Source organism: Belonocnema kinseyi, chromosome 7 (assembly GCF_010883055.1).
Source record: "Belonocnema kinseyi isolate 2016_QV_RU_SX_M_011 chromosome 7, B_treatae_v1, whole genome shotgun sequence".
Taxonomy (NCBI): Eukaryota; Metazoa; Arthropoda; class Insecta; order Hymenoptera; family Cynipidae; genus Belonocnema; species Belonocnema kinseyi.
In genome coordinates, this window is record NC_046663.1 from 45,482,550 (window position 1) to 45,503,859 (window position 21,310).

Genomic DNA, 21,310 nt, shown 5'->3' on the forward strand with positions numbered 1-21,310 from the left:
ATTTTGAGGAACTTCCGAAAACGCACTTTTCTGAAGGATTAAAAAAACTTGAAAAGCGATTGACCAAGTGTATAGAGCTCCAAGGAGATTAGGTTGAAAAATTAAAAAAAATTTACCCAAAAAAAATTGTTTTTATACTTCATTCTAAGGACTTATTGAACTACCCACGTATTTTAAAACAATGAACGATTTCTCAAAATTTATCAAATATTTATAAATTTCTTCTAACAGTTCTAAATATCTTTTAAACTGAATTGAAGTTTTCATGAAATTTGATAAAATCCTGTAAAATAAAAAAAATCTTCAGAATTTTCTAGATATAAGAATTTTCAACAAAAAAAAAAGTGCATTTTCAACCAATTGGTTAAATTTCTACAGAAAAAATTTCAAACAAACGATAGTATTCAGTTAAAAAACATTGATTTTAAATCAATTCCATCTTATTTTCAAACAGAGATGAATTTTTAAGTAAAATAATGAATCTTAAAAAAAAATGATTTTTGAACAAAGCAGTTCAACCTTCAACCAAGTATTTCAATTTTCAACTGAGAAAGATTAATTTTTAACGTACAATGTAATAGTAGATACTTTTCCGAAAAATTATTTTTATTTAAAAAAAATAGTTAAATGCAATAAAAATACGAATTTTAAACCATATAATTTAATTTTAAATGAAGGAAGATTAATTTTCTACTAAAATGATGAATCTTCAACTACAAAAGTTCAATTTTTTGTCGAAAAAAATCATTTTCAACCATAATTGCACTTTTATCCATCATCTAATAACTTCTGCAAAAAGATGAATTTTTAAATAAAAAAGACGAATTTAAAAAAAAGTCGAATTTGCAAACAAGATTTGAGCTGAATATCTAAAAAAATGATGACTAATCAATATTTAACAGTTGCAGATCCGAAAAATATGAACTTTCAACAGTTCACCCAAGTAGTTAAATTTTTTATCAAATAATATTAATTTTCAACGAAAAATATAATAAATAATATTTCAAATAAAGAAAACAAGGTTTTCATTTTAAATTTAAAAAAAAAAACAGTTCAATTGAACCAAAAAATATTAATTCTCTACAAAAAAGTTTAATTTTTCCCCGAAAATATAAATTTTTAATCCAAAAATTATTTTTCAATCAAATAATTGAATTTTCTATCAAAATAATATAATTTTTAACCCAAAAAGACGAATTTACAAAAAAAAGGGAGTATCGCCGGGGAATATGAAAGACTGTGATCCTTGTATTTAATATTTTACATTTAAAAAATTGTTTTGCTTGATTTTGATTTTCTATTTTTATTAAAATCAGTATTTTCTGACTACCAAGAATTTTCCTTCTTCCTGAATGGTGATCATTTTATTTTTGTTTCTCAGGCAAGGTAGACATCTGTTCTCGGGCCAAACCATGTTTACATGAAGGCACATGCCTGCAAATTTCAGCCCAACCTGGATTTAAATGCAGTTGTCAGGGAACTGGATACTTTGGAGCGCGATGTGAAAAATGTTAGTACTTTTTATTCTTACATAAAACAGGGTTGCTGCGAAATTCCAATTTTTAAATCCCCTGATGTTCCCTGACGAATCAGAAATATATTTAAAACAAAATAGATCAATTTTCAACCAAAGTGATTAATCTTCGAGAACAAAATTAATTCTCAACAAAAAGTGTAATAGTTGATATGTTCAAAACAAAAATTTAATTTTTAATGAAAAACAGTTTAATTAAACCAAAAAGAATGAATTTTCAACAAATTATTTGAAATCTCAACAAAAAAACAGCGGATTTTATAGTAAAAGAGTTGAATTCTCAATCAATGAAGATTGATTTTTCAGTCAATAAGATTTTTAATTTTCTATAAAAAAAAATTGCGTTTTCGACCCGAAAATATGAATTTTCAACCCAAAAATAGGAGTTTTTATTTTTTAAAAATTGGATTTTGAACCCAAAAAGAATTTTTTAACAAGAAAGACAAATTTTCAAAAAGTAGATTAATTTTCAACCAAAAATGATACACTTTCAACCTAAAACAGAATAAATAAGTTTTTAGTTAAAAAAAATCATGATAACAAAAAAAATGTAATTTAAACACAATAAATCAATTTCTAAAAAAAAATTGTAAAATTTTCAACCAAATAAAAAAAAGGTCGACGAAATAGTTACACTTTCACCTCAAACATAATAATTAAATTTTCAAACAAAAATATGAATTCTATTTTTAATTTTTATTTTTAAGCAAAGAAATGAATTTTTATCCAAATCGTTGAAATTCCAACTATTGAGATTACTTTCCTACAAAAGTGAAGGTTTTTCTACAAAGTAATTTTAATTTTCACCTAAATTTGAGACATTTGTGCACTTACAATTGAAAAGTCAAATGTCCAATAAGAAAAATTAATTTTCCACCAGAGAAATGAATTTTTAAAATTAATGAAATTAAAATGTAATAATTAAAATTTCAACCAAAAAAGATCGATAAGTCAGCAAAGATATTAATATTCGACCTCAGAAGACAAATTTTCAACAAAATACAGGAATTTTAAATCAAATAGTTGAACTTTCAACTGAAAAAGATAATTTTCTAAAGAAACATGGAATATTTAAATTTTTATTGGAAAACATTAATTAAAAAACAAAATAGTCAACAAAATAGTACAATTTTTAATCAAAGAAATGAATTTTGAAGCAAAACGATGAAATTTCAACTAATGAGATTACTTTCCTACAAAAAAATGACGGATTTTCTACAAAATAGTTGAATTTTCATCTAAAACAGAGAAATTTTCCAACTTAAAATGGAATAGTGAAATGTTCTATAAGAAATTTAATTTTCCAGCAAATGTTTAAATTTAAGGAATTTAAAATCTAATAATTAAATTTTCAACCACAAAGATTAATTTGTCGCCAACAAAAATTAATTCTCTCCCTCAGAAGACGAATTTTCAACAAAATAGAGGAATTTTAAATCAAATAGTTGAACTTTCAACTGAAAAAACTAATTTTCTAGACAAACATGGAATATTACAATTTTTATTCGAAAAAATTAATTAAAAACAAAATAATCAACAAAATAGTACCATTTTTGACTAAAGAAATGAATTTTGAACCAAAACGATGAAATTTAAACTAATGAGATTACTTTTGCACCAAAAATGACGAATTCTTAAAAAAATAGTTGAATTTTCACTTAAAACAGAGAAATTTTCCAATTTAAAATGGAATAGTCAAATGTTCTATAAGAAAAATTAATTTTCCACCAAAGAAAATAATTTTTAAACAAAAGTTTAAATTTAAGGAATTTAAAATTTAATAATTAAATTTTCAACCGAAAAGATAAATTAGTCACCAAAAAATTAAGGTTCTACCACAGAAGACGAACTGTCAACAATATACAAGAATTTTTAACCAGATGGTTGAACTTCCAACAGAAAAAGTTTTAAACAATTTTCATTTAAGGACATTAAAATCTAATAATTAAATTTTCAACCAAAAAGATCGATAAGTCACCAAAGATATTAATATTCGACCTCAGAAGACCAATTTTCAACAGAATACAGGAATTTTAAATGGAATAGTTGAACTTCAACTGAAAAAAAATATTTTCTAAACAAACATGGAATATTTAAATTTTTATTCGAAATAATTAATTAAAAAACAAAATAATCAACAAAACAGTACAATTTTTAACCAAAACGATGAAATTTCAAGCAATGAGAATACTTACTACCAAAAATGACCAATTCTTTACAAAATAGTTAAATTTTCACCTAAAACAGATATATTTTCCAACTTAAAATGGAATAGTCAAATGATATTTAAGAAAAATTAATTTTCCACCAAAGAAATTAATTTTTAAACAAATTTTGAAATTTAAGGAATTTAAAATCTAATAATTAAATTTTCAACCACAAAGAATAATTATTCACAAACAAAAATTAATACTGTACCCCAGAAGACAAATTTTTAACAAAATATAAGAATTTTAAATCAAATAGTTGAACTTTCAACTGAAAAACATAATTTTCTAAACAAACATGGAATAGTTAAATTTTTATTTTAAAAAATGTATCAAAAAATAAAATAATTATCAACACAATAGTACAATTTTTAATCAAAGAAATTAATTTTTAACCAAAACTTTTTTAACTTATATGGAAAAATTAGGAATTTTCTGCAAAACAGTTGAATTTTCACCTGAAACAGAACAATTTTTAACTTCAAATGGAGTAGTCAGATGTTTAGTGAAAAAAAAATTATTTTCCACCAAAGAAATTAATTTTTAAACAAATTTTTTAATTTAAGCATTTAAAAAACCTAATAATTAAATTTTCAACTAAATCGATAAATTAGTCACCAAAAAAATTAAGGTTCTACCACAGAAGACAAACTGTCAACAAAATTCAGGAATTTTCAACCAGATAGTTAAACTTCCAACTGACAAAAATTTTGTTTAAACAAACATGGAATAGTTAAAATTTAGTTACAAGATTAATTAAAAACAAAAAAGTTACATTTTAAATAAAAACAATGTTTTTGAACTATAATGATAAATCATCAAAACACTATAATGAATCTTCAACAAAATAGTAGTTGTAATTTTTAACCAAAGAAGTTGTACTTTCTACAAAAAAAGATGAATTTTCAAGAAAAAAGTTGCATTTTCAACCAAAAAGAATCAATATTTAACAAAATTGTTGAATTTTCAACAAAACAATAAATTGTAATTCTTTTTCCTGATATTCCTGGTCTGTAGCAACCCTGACAAACTTTAAAATCACACAGGAGAAACGAAAACATTGTAGGTTTTCGAATCGAAATGTTGTGCCATTATCTGAAGAAAATTACTCTGTTCATGGCTTTATCGCCGCTTAAGAGGAAACTATTTATCATCAAACTTATGACTTCTACAGCCAGTCCAAAAATCAGTTTTTTATCAAAAGTTTTGAATTTTAATTTTGAAAAAAAGACATTTTTAGACTGAAAAAATTAAACTATACAAAAATTCCTATTATATTAAAAAAAAATTTTTTTTGCAGCTTGTCCAGGACCAAACAATCTACATTTTCGAGGACCCTTCCCATACGAGTGCGTCGTAATCTAAGAAAAATTCCAATCATCAAATTAAAGAGAATTGTAAAAAAGACAAATATGGTAACCGCGCATCATTTAATCTTCCCGAAGCATAATTCATTTCTTGTACATAATAACAAAATATAATTAAGGCATATGTATGATATGCGTCCAACATCCAAAGACTAGGGAAATATCTTTTATTTTTTAAGCAATTAAATTCTTCAATTCCTTGCAAAATTAAATTTGTCATACAGAACATTAGTTTTGTAAAAAAAAAAAAAAAAAAAAATACTAAGAAATAACTCTTATCTTTATTTCTATAAGGGCTTTCGATTTTTAAAAATTATTTGTACCTAACTCCTTGACATTTTTGTAAATTAATCTTAGATTTAAACTGATTTAGTTTTTATAAATCGTAATCAATAAAGTTGATAGGAAAACAAAACATGATCTCATTTTTTATTTATGAAAAAAATTGTTTCTACTTCTGGGTGTTTACAATTTCACGTTTTTTTCCAGGTATTTCAAGTTTTTTTTTCAGGTATAATTTTTTATTTCGCTTTTTTTTTTTAAACAAAAGACTCGGTTTTTTTTCAGTTTCTATGGATTCAATTAATACGTTTAATTTAGAAAGCTAATAAACATCAATTTTCACCAAAAAATGGAATAATTAAATTTTCCACCGAACTTATGAATTTTCATCTAAAAACATAAATTTCGAACGAAAAATTGAACAGATACATTCTAAGTTAACAAACTTATTGTTTAACCAGAGATGAATTTTCATATAAAATAATGAAATATTCAACAAGATTACTTCAATTTTCAGTTAAAAACTTAATTTTCAACAAAAAAATAAAACGAATGTTCAAAAACAGTTAAATTTTCAAATTAAGAGATGAATTTGCAATCAAAATGATAATTGATATTTCAACCAAAAAAGATTTTAATGTTTAATTAAAAACAATTAAATTCAATAAAAAAAATGAATGTTCAAATATGATTTTTAAGTCAAGAGAAAATTAATTTTCAGCTAGAAATGATAAATTTTCAACTAAAACTGGAATAGATAAATTTCCAGTTAACAAATTAATTTTCAAAAACAACAAAAAAACGAATTTTCATCAAAATTATTCATTTTTGATCCAACGAGGTGATTTTTCAACCAAATTTATGCATCACTAACCAAAAAATGATATTTTAACAAAGGTGTTTAAGTTTGAAGCAATTCTTTAAATGTGTAACTAAGAAATATGTATTGTTAACCAAAAAGATTAATTTTCTATGAAAAATACGAATTTTCATTTGAAAAAGATCATTTAAAAAATAAAACAGTTCAACAAAATGATGAATCTTTAAACAAAAAAATTAATTTTTAACAAACGAGTCTAACTTTCAACCTAGTAGTTGAATGAAAATTCAAAAAGATTAATTCTGAAAAAAAATGTTCTAATTGATAGTTTGACCAAAAAAAAGATATTAATTTTGAATCAAAAACAATTTAATTCAACCAAAAAAGATGAATTTTCAACGAATAAAAATTTTTCAGTCAAAAGACAATGCTAATACTTTCTCAATCATAAATGATGAGAATGTAATAAATTATTACAGATTTGTATCTCTTTTTTGGGTGAATAACTTTTTTTCTATCAATTTGTTTTCGTACCTTTCGTTGTAAAATTTTTTTGTTAAATCGTGTTTTTTTTTCGTAACTTGTTTTGTTTTTCCACAAATTTCCAGATCATTTAGTATTTTTAATGTTATTTTTCACGAATAAAACAAAAAGTACGCGTCTTATTAAAATGTGATTACTAACGAATTTGTAGATTTTTCTTGAAATCACAATTTTTGTTAATTCATCTTTTTTCGTATCTGCATAGTTTGACCACAACATGGAATTTTTTATTTTTCATTATTTTTTGTGCAATAAAAATTTGAATTTTCGATTTTCCAAGAAAATCCAAAAATTTGTTATGATAATCTTGTAGAGTTTTCAAAAAACAATGTTTTTTATCTATTGACTTTTTTCATATCTTGCATTGTTTGACTTACAATTTTGATTTTCGATTGATTTGAAACATTTTGAAAATGCTATAATTCGGCGAATTTTCCTTTTTTCGAAAAAAGTCATCAGGATAAATTGTTCGTCTTTTTTAATACTATAAATATCCGTCCATAGAATTTTCAAATTAAGAAAAAAGTGGTCTCAACAATTTTTAAAATGCGCTCACTTTTTAAATTTTTACCCAAAATGGCTGGTTAACGAACTGGTGCTTTCTTTTTGGACCTATAAAAAGTGCGCCGAAGATCGATTTGATCCGTCCATTTTTTCGAAAGTTATCATGTTTACGGATGGACGAACAGACAGACTCCACCGTAAAAACTGGATTTTCGGAGGTAAAAATATAAATTTTAAACTAAAACCGGAATAAGAGTTAAATTTTCAGTTTCAAAAAACTAATTTTCAACCAAGAGGGTTAATTTCCCACAAAAAAAGACAAATCTTCAACAAAATACATAAATTTTCACCCACATAGTTGAATTTTAGTTTCAAAAAGATTAGTTTTAAAACCAACAAGTTCAACTTTAAACAATAATGATTTCAAATGATAAATCTTGGAAATTTAAAAAGTATAATAGAAAGAAACAATCGGAGATATTCTTGGACAATGTTGTAAAAAAATTGAACCTTTTCGTTGAAAAATGGCGAAATTCAGAATTTTTGTTATAAAACTGTTTTAAATAATTAATCATTCTTGTAAATTTACAAAATAACTAAGAAGAGTCACTGTAAAGAAATATTAGCTGACTCCGTACAAAAATGATGTCCATTCTTTGAAAAAGACCCAAACTCTGAATGTTTATGAAAATTGTTTAAATGATTAATAATTATTATAAGTTTGCAAAGTATCGTAGGAAATACTCTAAGAAATATTCTTAGTTATCTCCATAAACCAATTAAGCCCATTAGTTTAAAAAAATAGCTAAACTTTCAATTTGCTTATAAAAATTGTTTAAATAATTAATAATACTTGCTAATTTACAAAGTATTATAGAAAAAAATTAATCGCAAAGATATTCCTAGTTAATAATGTAAAAAAATGTAGCTTATTTTTTGATAAATAGCCAATATTTGAATTTTTTATGGAAATTGTTAAAATAATTAATAATTATTGTAAATTTACAAATCATCATGAAAAGGAGTCTTCGGAAAGATATTATTAGTTGGCTCCGTAAAGAAGTTGTGTCTATTCCTTGAAAAATAGCCAAACTGAATATGTCATCGAAAATATATTCTTGGTTTATTATGCAAAAAATTGACCTAATTCGTTGAAAAATGGCCAAACTCTGAATTCGTTTATGAAATTTGTTTAAATTATTAATAATTATAGTAAATTTAGAAAGGATCATAGGAAATAGTTATTTGAAAAACACTTTTTATTGATTCCATAAAGAAATTGCGCCTATTTGTTGAAAGGTTACCAAACTTTCAATTTGTTTATAAAAATTGTTTAAATAATAATTAATTCTTTGAAATTTGTAGAGAATTATCAAAAAAGGTATCGGAAAGATATTCTTATTCAATTCTGTAAAAAAATGGAGCGTATTCGTTGAAAAATGACCAAACTCTGAAAATGTTTGTGAAATTTTGTTTAAATGGTTAATAATTAATGTAAAATTACAAATCAACATAGAAAATAGTCATAGAAAAGATATTGTTAGTTGACATCGTAAACAAATTGAGCCTATTCCTTAAAAAATAACCAAACTCAGAATATGTTCATTGTTATCGGAAATACATTCTTGGTTATTTCGTAAACAAATTGAGCCATCCTTTTTTTTTGAAAATAGGCCAAACTCTTGCTTTGTTAAAGTAATTAATAATTCTTGAAAATTTGCTAAACATCATTGAACAAAGTCATCGAAAAGATATTCTTTGCTTATTCTCCAAAAAATTGAGCCGATTCGTTGAAAAATAGACAAATTCTGAATGTTTATGAAAATTGTTTAGATTCGTAATAACTAATGCAAAATTATAAATCAAAATAGAAGAGAGTCATCGAAAAGATATTCTTAGTTGACTCCGTAAAGTAATTGTATCTATTCCTTAAAAAATAACCAAACTCTGAATATGTTTATTGTTATTGGGAATACATTCTCGGTTATTTCGTACAAAATTGAGTCCCATTGTTGAAAAATATAAAAACCCTTGATTTGTTGAAATAATAAATAATTCTTGTAAATTTGCAAAGCATAATCGAAAAAAGCCATCGAAACGATATTCTTTGTTTATTCTCCAAAAAATTGAGCCAATTTGTTGAAAAATAGTCAAACTCTGAACATGTTTATTGTTATCGGAAATACATTCTTGGTGATTTCGTAAACAAATTGAGCCCTTTTTTGAAAAAGGCCAGACTCTTGATTTGTTCAAATAATTAATAATTCTTGTAAATTTGCTAAAGATCATCGAAAAAAGTGATCGAAACGATATTCTTTCTTTATTCTGCCAAAAATTGAGCTTATTCGTTGGAAAAAAGCCAAACTCTGAATTTGTTTGTGAAGATTGTTAAAATAATAAATAATCATTTACATTTGAAAAGTATCATAGTATGGTATTTCAGGTGAGCAGATATCCTATTATAAAATAAAAATCTTCTATTGCACACATGAAAGTAACGGGGAAAAATGAGAGAGTTGGAAATTACGAAATTGTAATACGATTCTGATGCTCCATTGTTTATTTACCAATTTTCTTCCATTGTTTATTTGTATGTAATCATACGTTGTGTTGGATCTATGGGTCACGGGACAAGCGCTTAGTTTGTATCGTGCTTGTGTTATTTATTATTTGTGATTACTCCGTTCCTTTATATCTCTAAATAATGCCACAATCACTTCGCTCGCAGTATCGGTGGCAAGATAGTTTTGTTCGAGTTTTTTTTTTCCTTTTTTCTTTTCCCGTAAATAGTTACTTCATAATTTTGTCAATTATAGCTTTCATGGAATCCATAATACTAATTTGATTTTACAACACGAGACTGCATCAGGAACTTAACGGCACGCACACATATATACAAAATGGTACACACAATTGCAACTCGACAGCTAATCCCAATTTTACCATCCAGTTTCTGTTACATTTTTTAATTGCTCAAACGACAATTTTTTTTATTTTTTATTATTTAAAAATCAAGTCGAGAATTTCATTCCTCACTTCTCAACTCAACTTTTCTCATTTTATTTCTCTACATTTGAATATATGAAACTGGAAGAATAAAGTTGTAATAAGGAATCAAGATGAGCTATTGTCTGTTCCACATTAATATTCTTATAGGCAAATTAGCTTCGCTGCTAATAATGTGACACGAAGAAATTCTTCCGACGAACGTTGCATGGTTCGAAGAATGCATACGAAATCCGTATACAAATTCATATTTCATACATATACATATATTTTCACTTCAACTCTTGTCTGTAATAAAAGCGTATTCTTTCTTTAAAAACACAAAAAAAAATCTTTAAAAGTCTAGAATTAAATTTCAAAAACGTATCATCAAATAGGAAATAATTGTTTGAAATCTTGAAGAAAAAAAAATACTAATCAATCTTTTCGCACGCTCCTCCGAATCATAAGCTTTTTGAGCACATCTCCATTACTTTAATCCTCATTTACAAATACAGAATTAGTCTGCGTATTTAATAAAAAGTTAGGATTAACGAAAGTTGGATAAAACGCCACGTTTTGACTTGAGTTTCCATGAATCGTTGATTGGATCAAAAAGCTAATCTTTGGGGAGATTTACTGATTAAATTGGAAACGCCGTTACGGAAACGTATATTTATATAATTATACAGGACCAACCAAAAATGGTCTCCTCAATTAAGTTCCCCAAAAGAAAATTAATCCACTTTTTTTCTCTAAACTCTTCATCATTTAATTATCCAAAGAAATCCTGAAATATTTCAATTAAAAATTACTGGGTAGCAAGAAAGTAGTAAATTAATTTTCTTTTCGGAACCCGACAAACTTATATATGGGCACCCACCGCTGACTAAAAATTCGATTTTCTCTTCCCTCGTATATTTTTCCTGATGATTTTAGACATGTTAAAGAAAAATAATCAAGGGTCTTGTGAAATATTTTGTCAGTGGTGAAGGTGGGCTGCACATATAAAAACTATACTTTGATAGGTCAATTGATTTGCCAGTCGTAACTCTTTTTTTTTTTACAAAGTTCACAGATTCTCCTTGTCGGAGAATGACGTGGTACAATGATTCTTATAACAATTCGCATACTTTCAAGACATTTTCTCAAACTTAATGCATCTTGCAATTCAGAATCGACCAACGTCAAGTGATTCTTGCCTTCTCTATATAACTAGTCTGTGTAAAGTTAATGTACATCGTTGGTAAGAAAATGAATGACGTCCAGAAATGCATGTAAATAATGATCGTTTCAACATGTAAGTATATTTTTATAAAGACAGACATTCTTTTTTTTTCTTTCAGTTGTGTAGGCGTGTTTATGTGTGTTGTTTTTTTATAATGGAAATTGTTGTACCCATTCTATAATCCATTTTCCATTCCACTCAGAGCGGATTTTTTCAACCGATTCGAAATTTCCGTTAGAACGTAGCAATCTATTAATTAATAACAAGTGGCGATACTTGCAAAAAAAAACTACAATTGTCACAATTTTAAGATCGCCTGGATGAATTATTATTGCAAGGCGTTACCGATTAAAACTTTCTATCAACAGTTTCTTTCAGAGTACACACTTTTTTTCTAAAAATTTTCTTTGGAAAGTCTTTGCGCTGATGCTTGTACAAATGAAAATCACCCTTTGTGGTTCTGTATTCGTGTAGAAATAATAGACATGGACAACGCTCTGGATTACGAATAATTTTCGATGATCGATGCGGACTTACCTCTTTACCCTGAATTCAAACTCTATTGCTTTGTTCAAAATCAGATAAACTATCGTTTGACTCATTTGTTGAGAAATGTACACATTGTACATCCTGATTTGCCGACTCTCACCATTATTATTGTTGTCACATTAGTCTCAATTTGGCAAACGTTCTTATGTTTGTAATTTTTTGTTTGTTTTAAGAATAATAATAATAATAATAATAGTAATAATCTCGACGCCGACACGCGTAGTCTAAAAGTAAATAATATACATACAAGCTGGATACGTGACCGATTGTAGGTATGATTGTTTTATTCTTGAATGGCACCAGGAATATGCAGCGTTCTTTCGAGAACAAAACCACGTGTTCCATCTGGACCTCGTGGCTGTCTAACTACTGTCAATTTTGGACCTGCATCTTCCAGTGATATTGTCCGTAGTCGACTTATCAGACGTTCAGGTCGCTGTTGTACCGCATCACTAAAAACATCAATTTAAAAACGCAATTCACACAAGTGATACAAAAAAAAACTAAGAACAGGACGTCTACTATCTGTCCAAAAATATAGGCACCTCGATTTTTGTACAGATTTTCATGAAAATCTCTGCAGAAAAAAATCTTTAAAATATTTGAAAATGTTTCAACATGTTCAGATGATTAGCGGTGAAAAAGTCCCATAATCATATTATCATTTCCGAATACTCAACTTTGAATAGCTCTAAGTCACTGAAAATTAATTATGAAAATTCGAAAAAAAAATATGATTTCGTTGATCCTGTATGTGCGCAATGTGAAATTTAGAGCCGAAAATAATCATTTGTTAACAAGTTGTTAACAAAAAGGTAGGGAGGTGTCATCTCCGAAACTAAGGAACGAACAGAGATGATTCTCGAAGCAAATTTCACATTTTTAGCTTTTGACAGTGTTCAGGGTGGCCGTTTTAATCGAAGAAAAAAATTTCTGGTCATTTCCCGGTTTTTTCCCGGTTCGCAAACATTTTTCACGGCAAATGAAATTTAAAAAATCAAACTATATTCTAAACATTTTCTCATATAAAGTAATAAACAATAAACAAAAATTAAAGCATTCAAAGTGGAACCCTTGAAATTCCAAACTTTTAAAATTAAAGTTTAAAAGTTTTCAATTCAAAAATTGAGTATTCAAATGCTCAAAAATGTTTATATACAAAATGGAAGGATCTAACACTTTTCAATTAAACAATGTTAAATGAAATGCAAATAAATTGCAAAATTTAGAACATTTATAAATTATAGAGTTCAAAGATTCAGATTAAGTTCAAAAAACATAAATCCACGTTAACATTTTCAAAAGCCTAAATTAAAGAATCAAGCAATGAAATTAAAAATTTTATTTCAAAATCTTGAAAAATCTAGAAGTGATTTTAAATTTTTCCAAATTCAAAATCATTTTTCATTTTTTTGTGAGAACTTTTAAATATATTTCAAAATTAATTAAATTTTTTCCATAACTTTTACAAAATCCTGCAAATTAAAGAAAAATTAAATTTTAATTTAGATTTTTTTAAATTGTGAAAGACTACAAAAGAATAATAATTTTCTTAAGATTCTTAGGAAAACAGAAAATGATTTTTTAGTTAGAAAAATTATTGTAACAGAAACTTTAAGAAGATTTTAAGAGATTTAAAAAAAGATCAAAGAAGAACCTGGAAGATTTTAATGATTTTATTTAATTTTCTCGATTTTCAAAAATTGTAGGAAAATTTCGATTAATTTAAAAATATATTTAGAAGTTCTGAAAAAAATGTTGACACACCTCATTTAAATTTCTTGAAATAATTAAAAATTTTTAATTGATTTTGAATTTTTTCAAAACTTCTACATCTCTTAAAATTACTCAAATTTTTCTACAAATAAAAAGTGTTCAATTGTTATTTATGGATCGGAACGGATCTAGAATTGTTTGGTCAAATCAATTATTTTTCAGGTTTCTATACTTAGAGTACAGATCCATTTTAAAAATTATTTATTTATACTTACAGTCGATAAAATAAAATTGTTTTTTATCAAAAATTTTTAACTTCAAATGCTTTTAATTTTTAATTGTTTAAATCCTCAAAACTGCAGTTTAATTATTGTAAAAACTGCTCAAATCGAACTTGGGCCGAGTTTTCTTCTGAAAATCGTAAAATTCCCGGTTTCCCGGTCCGGCGACCACCCTGTTTGTTATAAAAAAATGTTTGATTTCAAAAACTTCTAATTAAAATTTTTTTTAACTTTTAAAACTGCATTTTAAAATTCTTTGAATTAAAATCTATGCTTGAAAATTAAAAATCTAAAATGGAAAATTTTTAAAGTGAAAGATTTTCGAATTAAGCATTCTAAACTAAATGATACAATAATTTATAAAAATCCCAATTTAGGAAATTATTTAAAAACGGTTGAAATCATAGTTAGACAAAATTTTTATTCTAAAAATTTTGTAAAATTGCCGGTCAAAAAATAAATTCACTGTCATTTCCCGGTTTTCCCCGGTCCCATAAAATTCCCGGTTATCTACGTTTCCCGGTCCAGCGGCCACCCTGAGTGTTGAATGAATTTTCAGTGAGCAAAAAGTTGCACTTGAATGTTAAAAAAATCATTTTCTTCTTGGAAAAATACAAAAGACACGCATATTGTCTCATAGTTTTAGAAATCTATTTTTTTTTGCAGAAATGTTGATTAAAATCTGTAAAAAAAATTAAGGGGCCTATATTTTTTGGAACTGACTATCCCTGATAATTCCAGGGGTTTTCCAGCTTCCCAAATTTTTTCCAGGTATAATTTGTCATAGTACGTATCCAATCAAATATTTCGAATTTTTTAAAACAAGCTACTCGGAATATTGATACAGTTTTGCGAGTTTATATTAAATAATGATTTTTTCAGTTTCTAGGAATTCAATTAATATGGTCAATTTATAAAGCGTTGACAAAGTATATTAAAAGATAAGAAAATTGATGAATTTTTAACCAAATATCTGAATTTTCAACAAAAAAATTGAATTTTAAAATAAAAAATGAATTTTTAAACAATGAAAAATTTCCGCAAAAAAATTCCTTTTCAACACAATTGTTAAATTGGCAACCAAAAAGATCATTCTTCATTAGAGAAAAAAAATTCAAAGTCTCAACTTTTACGCAAGTAGTTAAATTTTCAATTAAAAAAGATCAGGTTTCAACAAAATCGTTCAATTTTCAACCATAAAGATGAATTTTCAACTAAAAATATGAATCTTCAACAAAAAAATTATTTCTTAACGAGTGGTTTAATCAAAATTTAAAAAAATAGATGGATATTCAAGCAAGGTAGAATGATTTTTAATCAAACAGTTGCATTGATATCCAAGAAATATGAAATTTCTACTAAAAAAGATCAATTTTTAAATAAAAAAGACCAATAGAAAAATTATAATTATTCAAAAAAGACTTTAGTTTTGCCTTTCAACATCAAAATAGGAGTTTTTCAGCAAACGTACATTTTCTACGAAGATACTTAAATTTTCAAAGCAAAAAGACGAATTTTTAACAAAACAGTTCAATATTCAACCAAATTGTTGAATTTTTAACCAAACAGTTGCATTTGCATGTAAAATAGATGCAATTTCTACGACAATAAATGAATTGTTAAAATAGAAAGACAAATTTTCAAAAAAATAGTTGAATTCTCGACCAGAGAAGGATTTTAGTTGACTTTTCAACACCAAAATATGAATTTTAAACAAAGATTAAATTTTCTACGAAATATTTGAATTTTCAACCAAAAAGCATGACTTTTTAACAAAACTGTTGAATTTTCAACCAAACAGTTGCATTTTTTTCCAAGGAAGATGCAAATTCTACTAAAACATATGATTTTTTAAATGAAAGACAAATTTAAAAAAATGATTTTTTAATAGTTAAATTTGTATTAAAAAAGATTTTAGTTTGATATGCCAACATAAAAATATGAGTTTCAGATATTAAATAAATTTTCCTCGAAGATACTTCAATGATCAACCCAAAAAGACGAATTTTCAATAAAACAGTTGAATTTTGAACCAAAAAGGATGATATAGAATTAAACAATTTTAACAAAAATTTTTGGATTTTTAACGAAAAAAGTTGCACTTTTATCAAAGAAAGATGCAATTTTTACTAAAATAGATGGACTTTTTAAATAAAGACAAATTTTCCGAAAAATTCTTGAATATTTAAAGTATCCAAAAATATTGTTTGATTTTAAAATAACAATAATTGATTTAAAAATTTATCCAGAAATATATATTTTTTAAATTATTATCTTAAATTCAAACAATAATTTTAGAAACTTTAAACATTAAAAATAATGTTGTGAAAATATTGAATTATTTGGAATGGTTAAACTGCGATACGCCACCTGGTGACACAAATTCGAACTAGAAAGAATTTGCACGATTTTAAAGATGCATTTTTATTTGTGCATAACAGTGTTTTAAAATTTTTCTGTGGAGTTTACAGTATTTAATGGATAATAAAAATAAGTCTTTATCGGGAAAAAAATGTTTCAGATGGAATTTACATATTATACAGTGAAAAACCACACTTTTTTACAGAAATATTTTTCTAACAAAAAAAAACAATTATTGTTCTCTTTATTGTGATTTCCAAAAGATTATAAACTTATATGGACTTATTTTGAAGCAAAAATTAACTGAAAGTTAATTTTTATTAATTTATACATGAAATATTTACTATTTAAAAATCTGATCTAAAAGTTAGGTTAGAATTCGTATTTAAATTCTAGTCGTCTATCATTCATATTCTTGGCATAATAAGTATAAAATTTGTCGCTACATATGTTATTTAAGCTTACAATGCATTGAAACTCACATGAAATAATGAAATAATTGTTTTATTTTTAAACCTATTTCAAAAAAATGTGTCTTTTCACTGTATAAGATGGAAACTCTATCTAAAACTATTTGTTTTTTATGTATATTTGTTTTTAGTATTCAATCATTGTTTTATACTTCAGAAAATAATCGTAAAAACACTTATGCAAAAATTAAAATACATGTTTAAAATTGTACCTAGAGTTCTTGAATTCCTGAGAATTTAAGTTCAGGTTATATAACCGAGAATATGACAGAATTAAGGGCATGTGACACAACTAAATACCTATATTACCGACCTCACTTTTTCAGTTCACTGAATGTTTTTTTAAACCTAAGAACTTTTTTTATAAATAAAATATCGAGCTGAAACTTTGGAAAGTGTATTAGAGTACAATAAAGTACGTTTAGGTACTGCATTTTGGTAGGAACTTCACTGAAAATTATTTTCTCTTTTTTCTGAACCTTGACATTTTTTGAACGTTCCAACTTTTTTTATACATAAAATATCGGTCTCAAACTTTGAGAAATTCAAGAGCCGAATGAAAACTACGTTTAAGTACAAATCTTAATGATAAAAGATGTAAAAAAAAATGTTAACTATCAATTCCATCGGCATCAGCCGGTAACGTTGTACACGAAAATAAGAACCCTCTAGAGCCTCGTCTAGTGGCCCCCAGGGTTCATATTTTCGTGTACAACGTTACCGGCTGATTCGGATGGAATTGATAGTTGAAATATTTTTTTTACATCTTTTATTATTAAGATTTGTACTTAAATGTAGTTTTCTTTCGGCTCTTGCATTTCTCAAAGTTTGAAACCGATATTTTGTGTATAAAAAAAGTTGGAACGTTCAAAAAATGTCGAGGTTCAGAAAAAAGATAAAATAATTTTCAGTGAAGTTCCTACCAAAATGCAGTACCTAAACGTACTTTATTGTACTCTAATACATTTTCCAAAGTTTCAGCTCGATATTTTATTTAAAAAAAAAGTTCTTAAGATCAAAAAAACATTCAGTGAACTGAAAAAGTGAGGTCGGTAATATAGGAATTTAGCTGTGTCACATGCCCTTAAGGAGAATTGAAAGGAATTTAAAAGAATTTATGATTTTCAACAATATTTTTATTGTTCAGGTTATATCAGCGTTCGAATATAAATATTTTCTAGCTCAGAAAGATTGAGAAATTACAGTGTTTCCTATACAAATTTGAAATTTCCAAATGTAATAATTTATTTCAAACAAAAAAAAAGTTGCTTCTACTTTAAAAGATAACTCTTTAACAAAATACTGGAATTTTCAACAAAATATTGAATTTTTAACATAATAGTTCAATATTCAACCTAAAAAGACAAATTACCAACGAAAAAGTGTCATAGTTTATATTTTAATAAAAAAAAAGAGAATGAAATTTATAAAACAAAAGAAAGGAATTTAAAAACCAAAAAGACGAATTTCCAACAAATAAATAAAAGTTTATCTAAATGATTGAACCTTCAAACCTAAAGACAAATATTCTTTACAAAAATGCAATTTTGAAACAAAAAATATGACTGTTCAACCAAAAATTAATTTTTCACGAAACTGATGCATTTTTAAGCAAAAAAAAAGGACATTTCAAACTAAAAAATAATTTTTTTACAACAACAAAAAACGCAAATTTTTAACTCAAAAATATCAATCTTAAAAAATGGGTAAATTCCATTTTCTGTTAAACAATGAATTCTAAACAAGCAAAAAAGAAGTATTTTCCACTAACTAGTTAAATTGTCAACCAGACATAAGCCTTCAATAAAGAAAAATTTCATAATGCAGTTTAGTTTTGACCCAAATAGTGGAATTTTCAATTAAAAAAGATTAATTTATAACAAGATAATTAAACTTTTAACCAACGAGATTATTTTTCAACTTAAAATATAAATCTTCAACAAAAAAAGTGATTTTTTAACAACAAGATTCAACCGAAAGTTTTAAACAAATTAGTTGAATTACCAAGCAAAGACGAACGATTTTTAACCAAAAAGTTGCATTTTCATACAAAAAATGAAATTTCTTCTAAACAGATGAATTTTTAAATCAAAAATTTAAATTTTACAAAGAAATAGATGAATTTTCTGTTGAAAAAGATTTTTGTCCAGTTTTCAAGATCAAACTGTGAATTTTTAACAAGAAATCATTTTCTACGAAAAAAATTTGAATTTTCAATCCAAAAAGACGAATTTTTTCAACAAAAAAGGATGATTTTTTAACAAAATTGTTGAATTCTCTAGCAAATCGTTGCATTTTTATCCCAAAAAGATCAATTTTGTACAAAATATAAATTTTAAACAAAAAGTAAATTTTCTACGAAACAGTTAAGTTTGCAAGAAAATAGTATAATAACTTAATTTCTAACCAAACGGTTGCATTTTTATAAAATGAAAAGATTTTATTTCTGCTAAAGCAGGTAAACTTTCAAATAAAAAAGACAAGCTTTCAAAAAAGAGTTGAATTTTCAACCGTAAAGTCAACGAAAAATTCAATTTTCTATTAATTAAAATAAATCCTGAGATTCTCATAAATGCTCAGAGAATTTATTTCTCGGTAATATTTTCATATTCGTTACCGTTACCGTTCTCAAAGTAATGTAACCGGCTCAGAACACTTGTGCCTACTCTTTCTAGTTTCAATTATAGGCACAAGGTGGCGAAATGGTAGACCACCATTCCCAATTATATTTTTAATTAATAAATCATATTTATTAAAAAATGTTTAACTTCTTAAATTCGGGAATATTCTAGTTCGAATATTTTATAATTCGAGAGTTTCCTATCGGGAATTTTATTATTCGGAAATCTTATTATTCAGGACTTTTTTAATTCAAGCTCATTCTCTTGACCCCTCCCAACCCCTTATTAAGGAGGTACCATCGCTACTGTCGAGATCAGTCGACTACGCAGTCGTAATACTTACATTCGTATGACTTGCTGACTTGAAATCTGGCAACATTGTGATCATGTCGCCGGCGACATGAATCAACGGCTAACTGAAATCTACATTGATCACGCCTCGCGATGTTGCCAGATTGCGATAGTCAACGTTCAGAAGCGCAAGTTTCGTGATCAATTTTTTTTCCATGTATATGCAGGAACCAAATGGTTCATATTATTTTTGCACCTCAATATTGAAATACTTGTTTTTCATTTTTAAAAATTATCAATAATATCTTAATGGTGGTTACTTAGATATCACTCAGTAAAGAGCTCAAAAAGGCCATCTCTCATAAGATGCAATCTTAAATATGACGAAATTAAAAACGCTAATAACTTATTTATAAAGTACCCTAGGCTTCTGCGATTTTAACTGTGTACTTTTGGTGATCATATTTAGATATCTTGAAAGTTTGATTGAATTGGTAATAAAAATTCTTGTAGCGATGGTACCTCCTTAAGGTCATTTCCCGGGCTTCCTGATTTCTCGGTCAGACATACAACCAAATGAATTTTCCAGGTCTTCCAGATCTTGTGGCAACAATATGTAATTGAAAACCAGATCATCACTCACCTTAAACGTGTTACGTTGCATGCTGACGATTTTCCAGTTCGCTGATTAGTAACCAGGACAAATTCGACCTGATCGCCTGGCTGGAGCGTGGCATTATCGCGAACCTCGCTCATATGGAAGAACAATTTTCTACCCTCATCCACCTCGTAGGTGAGAAATCCAAAAGGACCTTTAACAGCATCCACCGTCGCTCGCCGCTTTTTCCTCACAGCCACAATGTTGCAAGCATGTCCCTCGGTATCAACCTGCAGCTGCACAGGATCCCCAACTTGTAAAAGTTCCCGTTTGTTCATTAGGCCCATTATTCCAAACTCATACTCCGGCGTCTCCTCGTCCTCCGTCGTCGGATTGATCTTGATTAAACCCGCATACTCAGGTTGCTCGGGATTCGCACTTCTCAGGGGTCTCAGAATCGTTCCATCTAAAACTTCGCCAACCACCGCTGGCCTCGGAATACTTCCCTTGGGTAAAATTTTCACGTGATCTGCGGCCACACATCCACCCGTGGATCTACCATTGCCTGAGCTAATCGTGCACTCGATATCGGCACCCAACTCCAGATTGCTGGCATCACCGTCGAAATTGCTGAAGTGAAAAAATATTTCTTTCTCATGATTCACCGTTTCAATGAATCCAAACCCATCCTTGAGTGCAGCTATGAAACCTTGATAAGTTTGGGAAATTAACTTTTTATTTCCGTTCTGTTTTTCAGTTATTTTTTCGGTAGGTTTCTCTACAGGAGTGGGATTTTGCTGCGATATGTCTACGGCGACAAGTTCCTTGTTTCGTTTCACTTGGCAGATGCTAAATTGAACCTGCAACGTCGAGTGAAAAATAAGAGCATTGAATCATCAGATTCAATGGAGATAGGATGACTTTTTTTATGAAAATAGGGGAATGAATTCTTT

The 21,310-nt window shown here is 26.8% G+C and overlaps 2 protein-coding genes across 4 annotated transcripts in view; one reads left to right on the top strand and one right to left on the bottom strand.

Annotated features, from left to right (window-relative positions):
- Positions 1-5,367, top strand: part of LOC117176822 (protein crumbs-like) — an 18,907-nt gene extending 13,540 nt beyond the window's left edge. For both annotated transcript variants that reach the window (XM_033367145.1, XM_033367144.1), the window contains exons 4-5: positions 1,382-1,510; positions 5,042-5,367. In XM_033367145.1, coding sequence (XP_033223036.1) covers positions 1,382-1,510; positions 5,042-5,106 — 194 coding nt within the window. In that variant the 3' untranslated portion in view covers positions 5,107-5,367. The remainder of the gene's footprint in view (positions 1-1,381; positions 1,511-5,041) is intronic.
- Positions 5,368-9,794: 4,427 nt separating this feature from the next.
- LOC117176820 (cold shock domain-containing protein E1-like) overlaps positions 9,795-21,310 on the bottom strand; it is a 45,517-nt gene continuing 34,001 nt past the window's right edge. For both annotated transcript variants that reach the window (XM_033367141.1, XM_033367142.1), the window contains exons 8-9: positions 20,403-21,217; positions 9,795-12,471 (exon numbers count right to left, since the gene is read on the bottom strand). In XM_033367141.1, the coding sequence (XP_033223032.1) occupies positions 12,303-12,471; positions 20,403-21,217 (984 nt within the window). In that variant the 3' untranslated portion in view covers positions 9,795-12,302. The remainder of the gene's footprint in view (positions 12,472-20,402; positions 21,218-21,310) is intronic.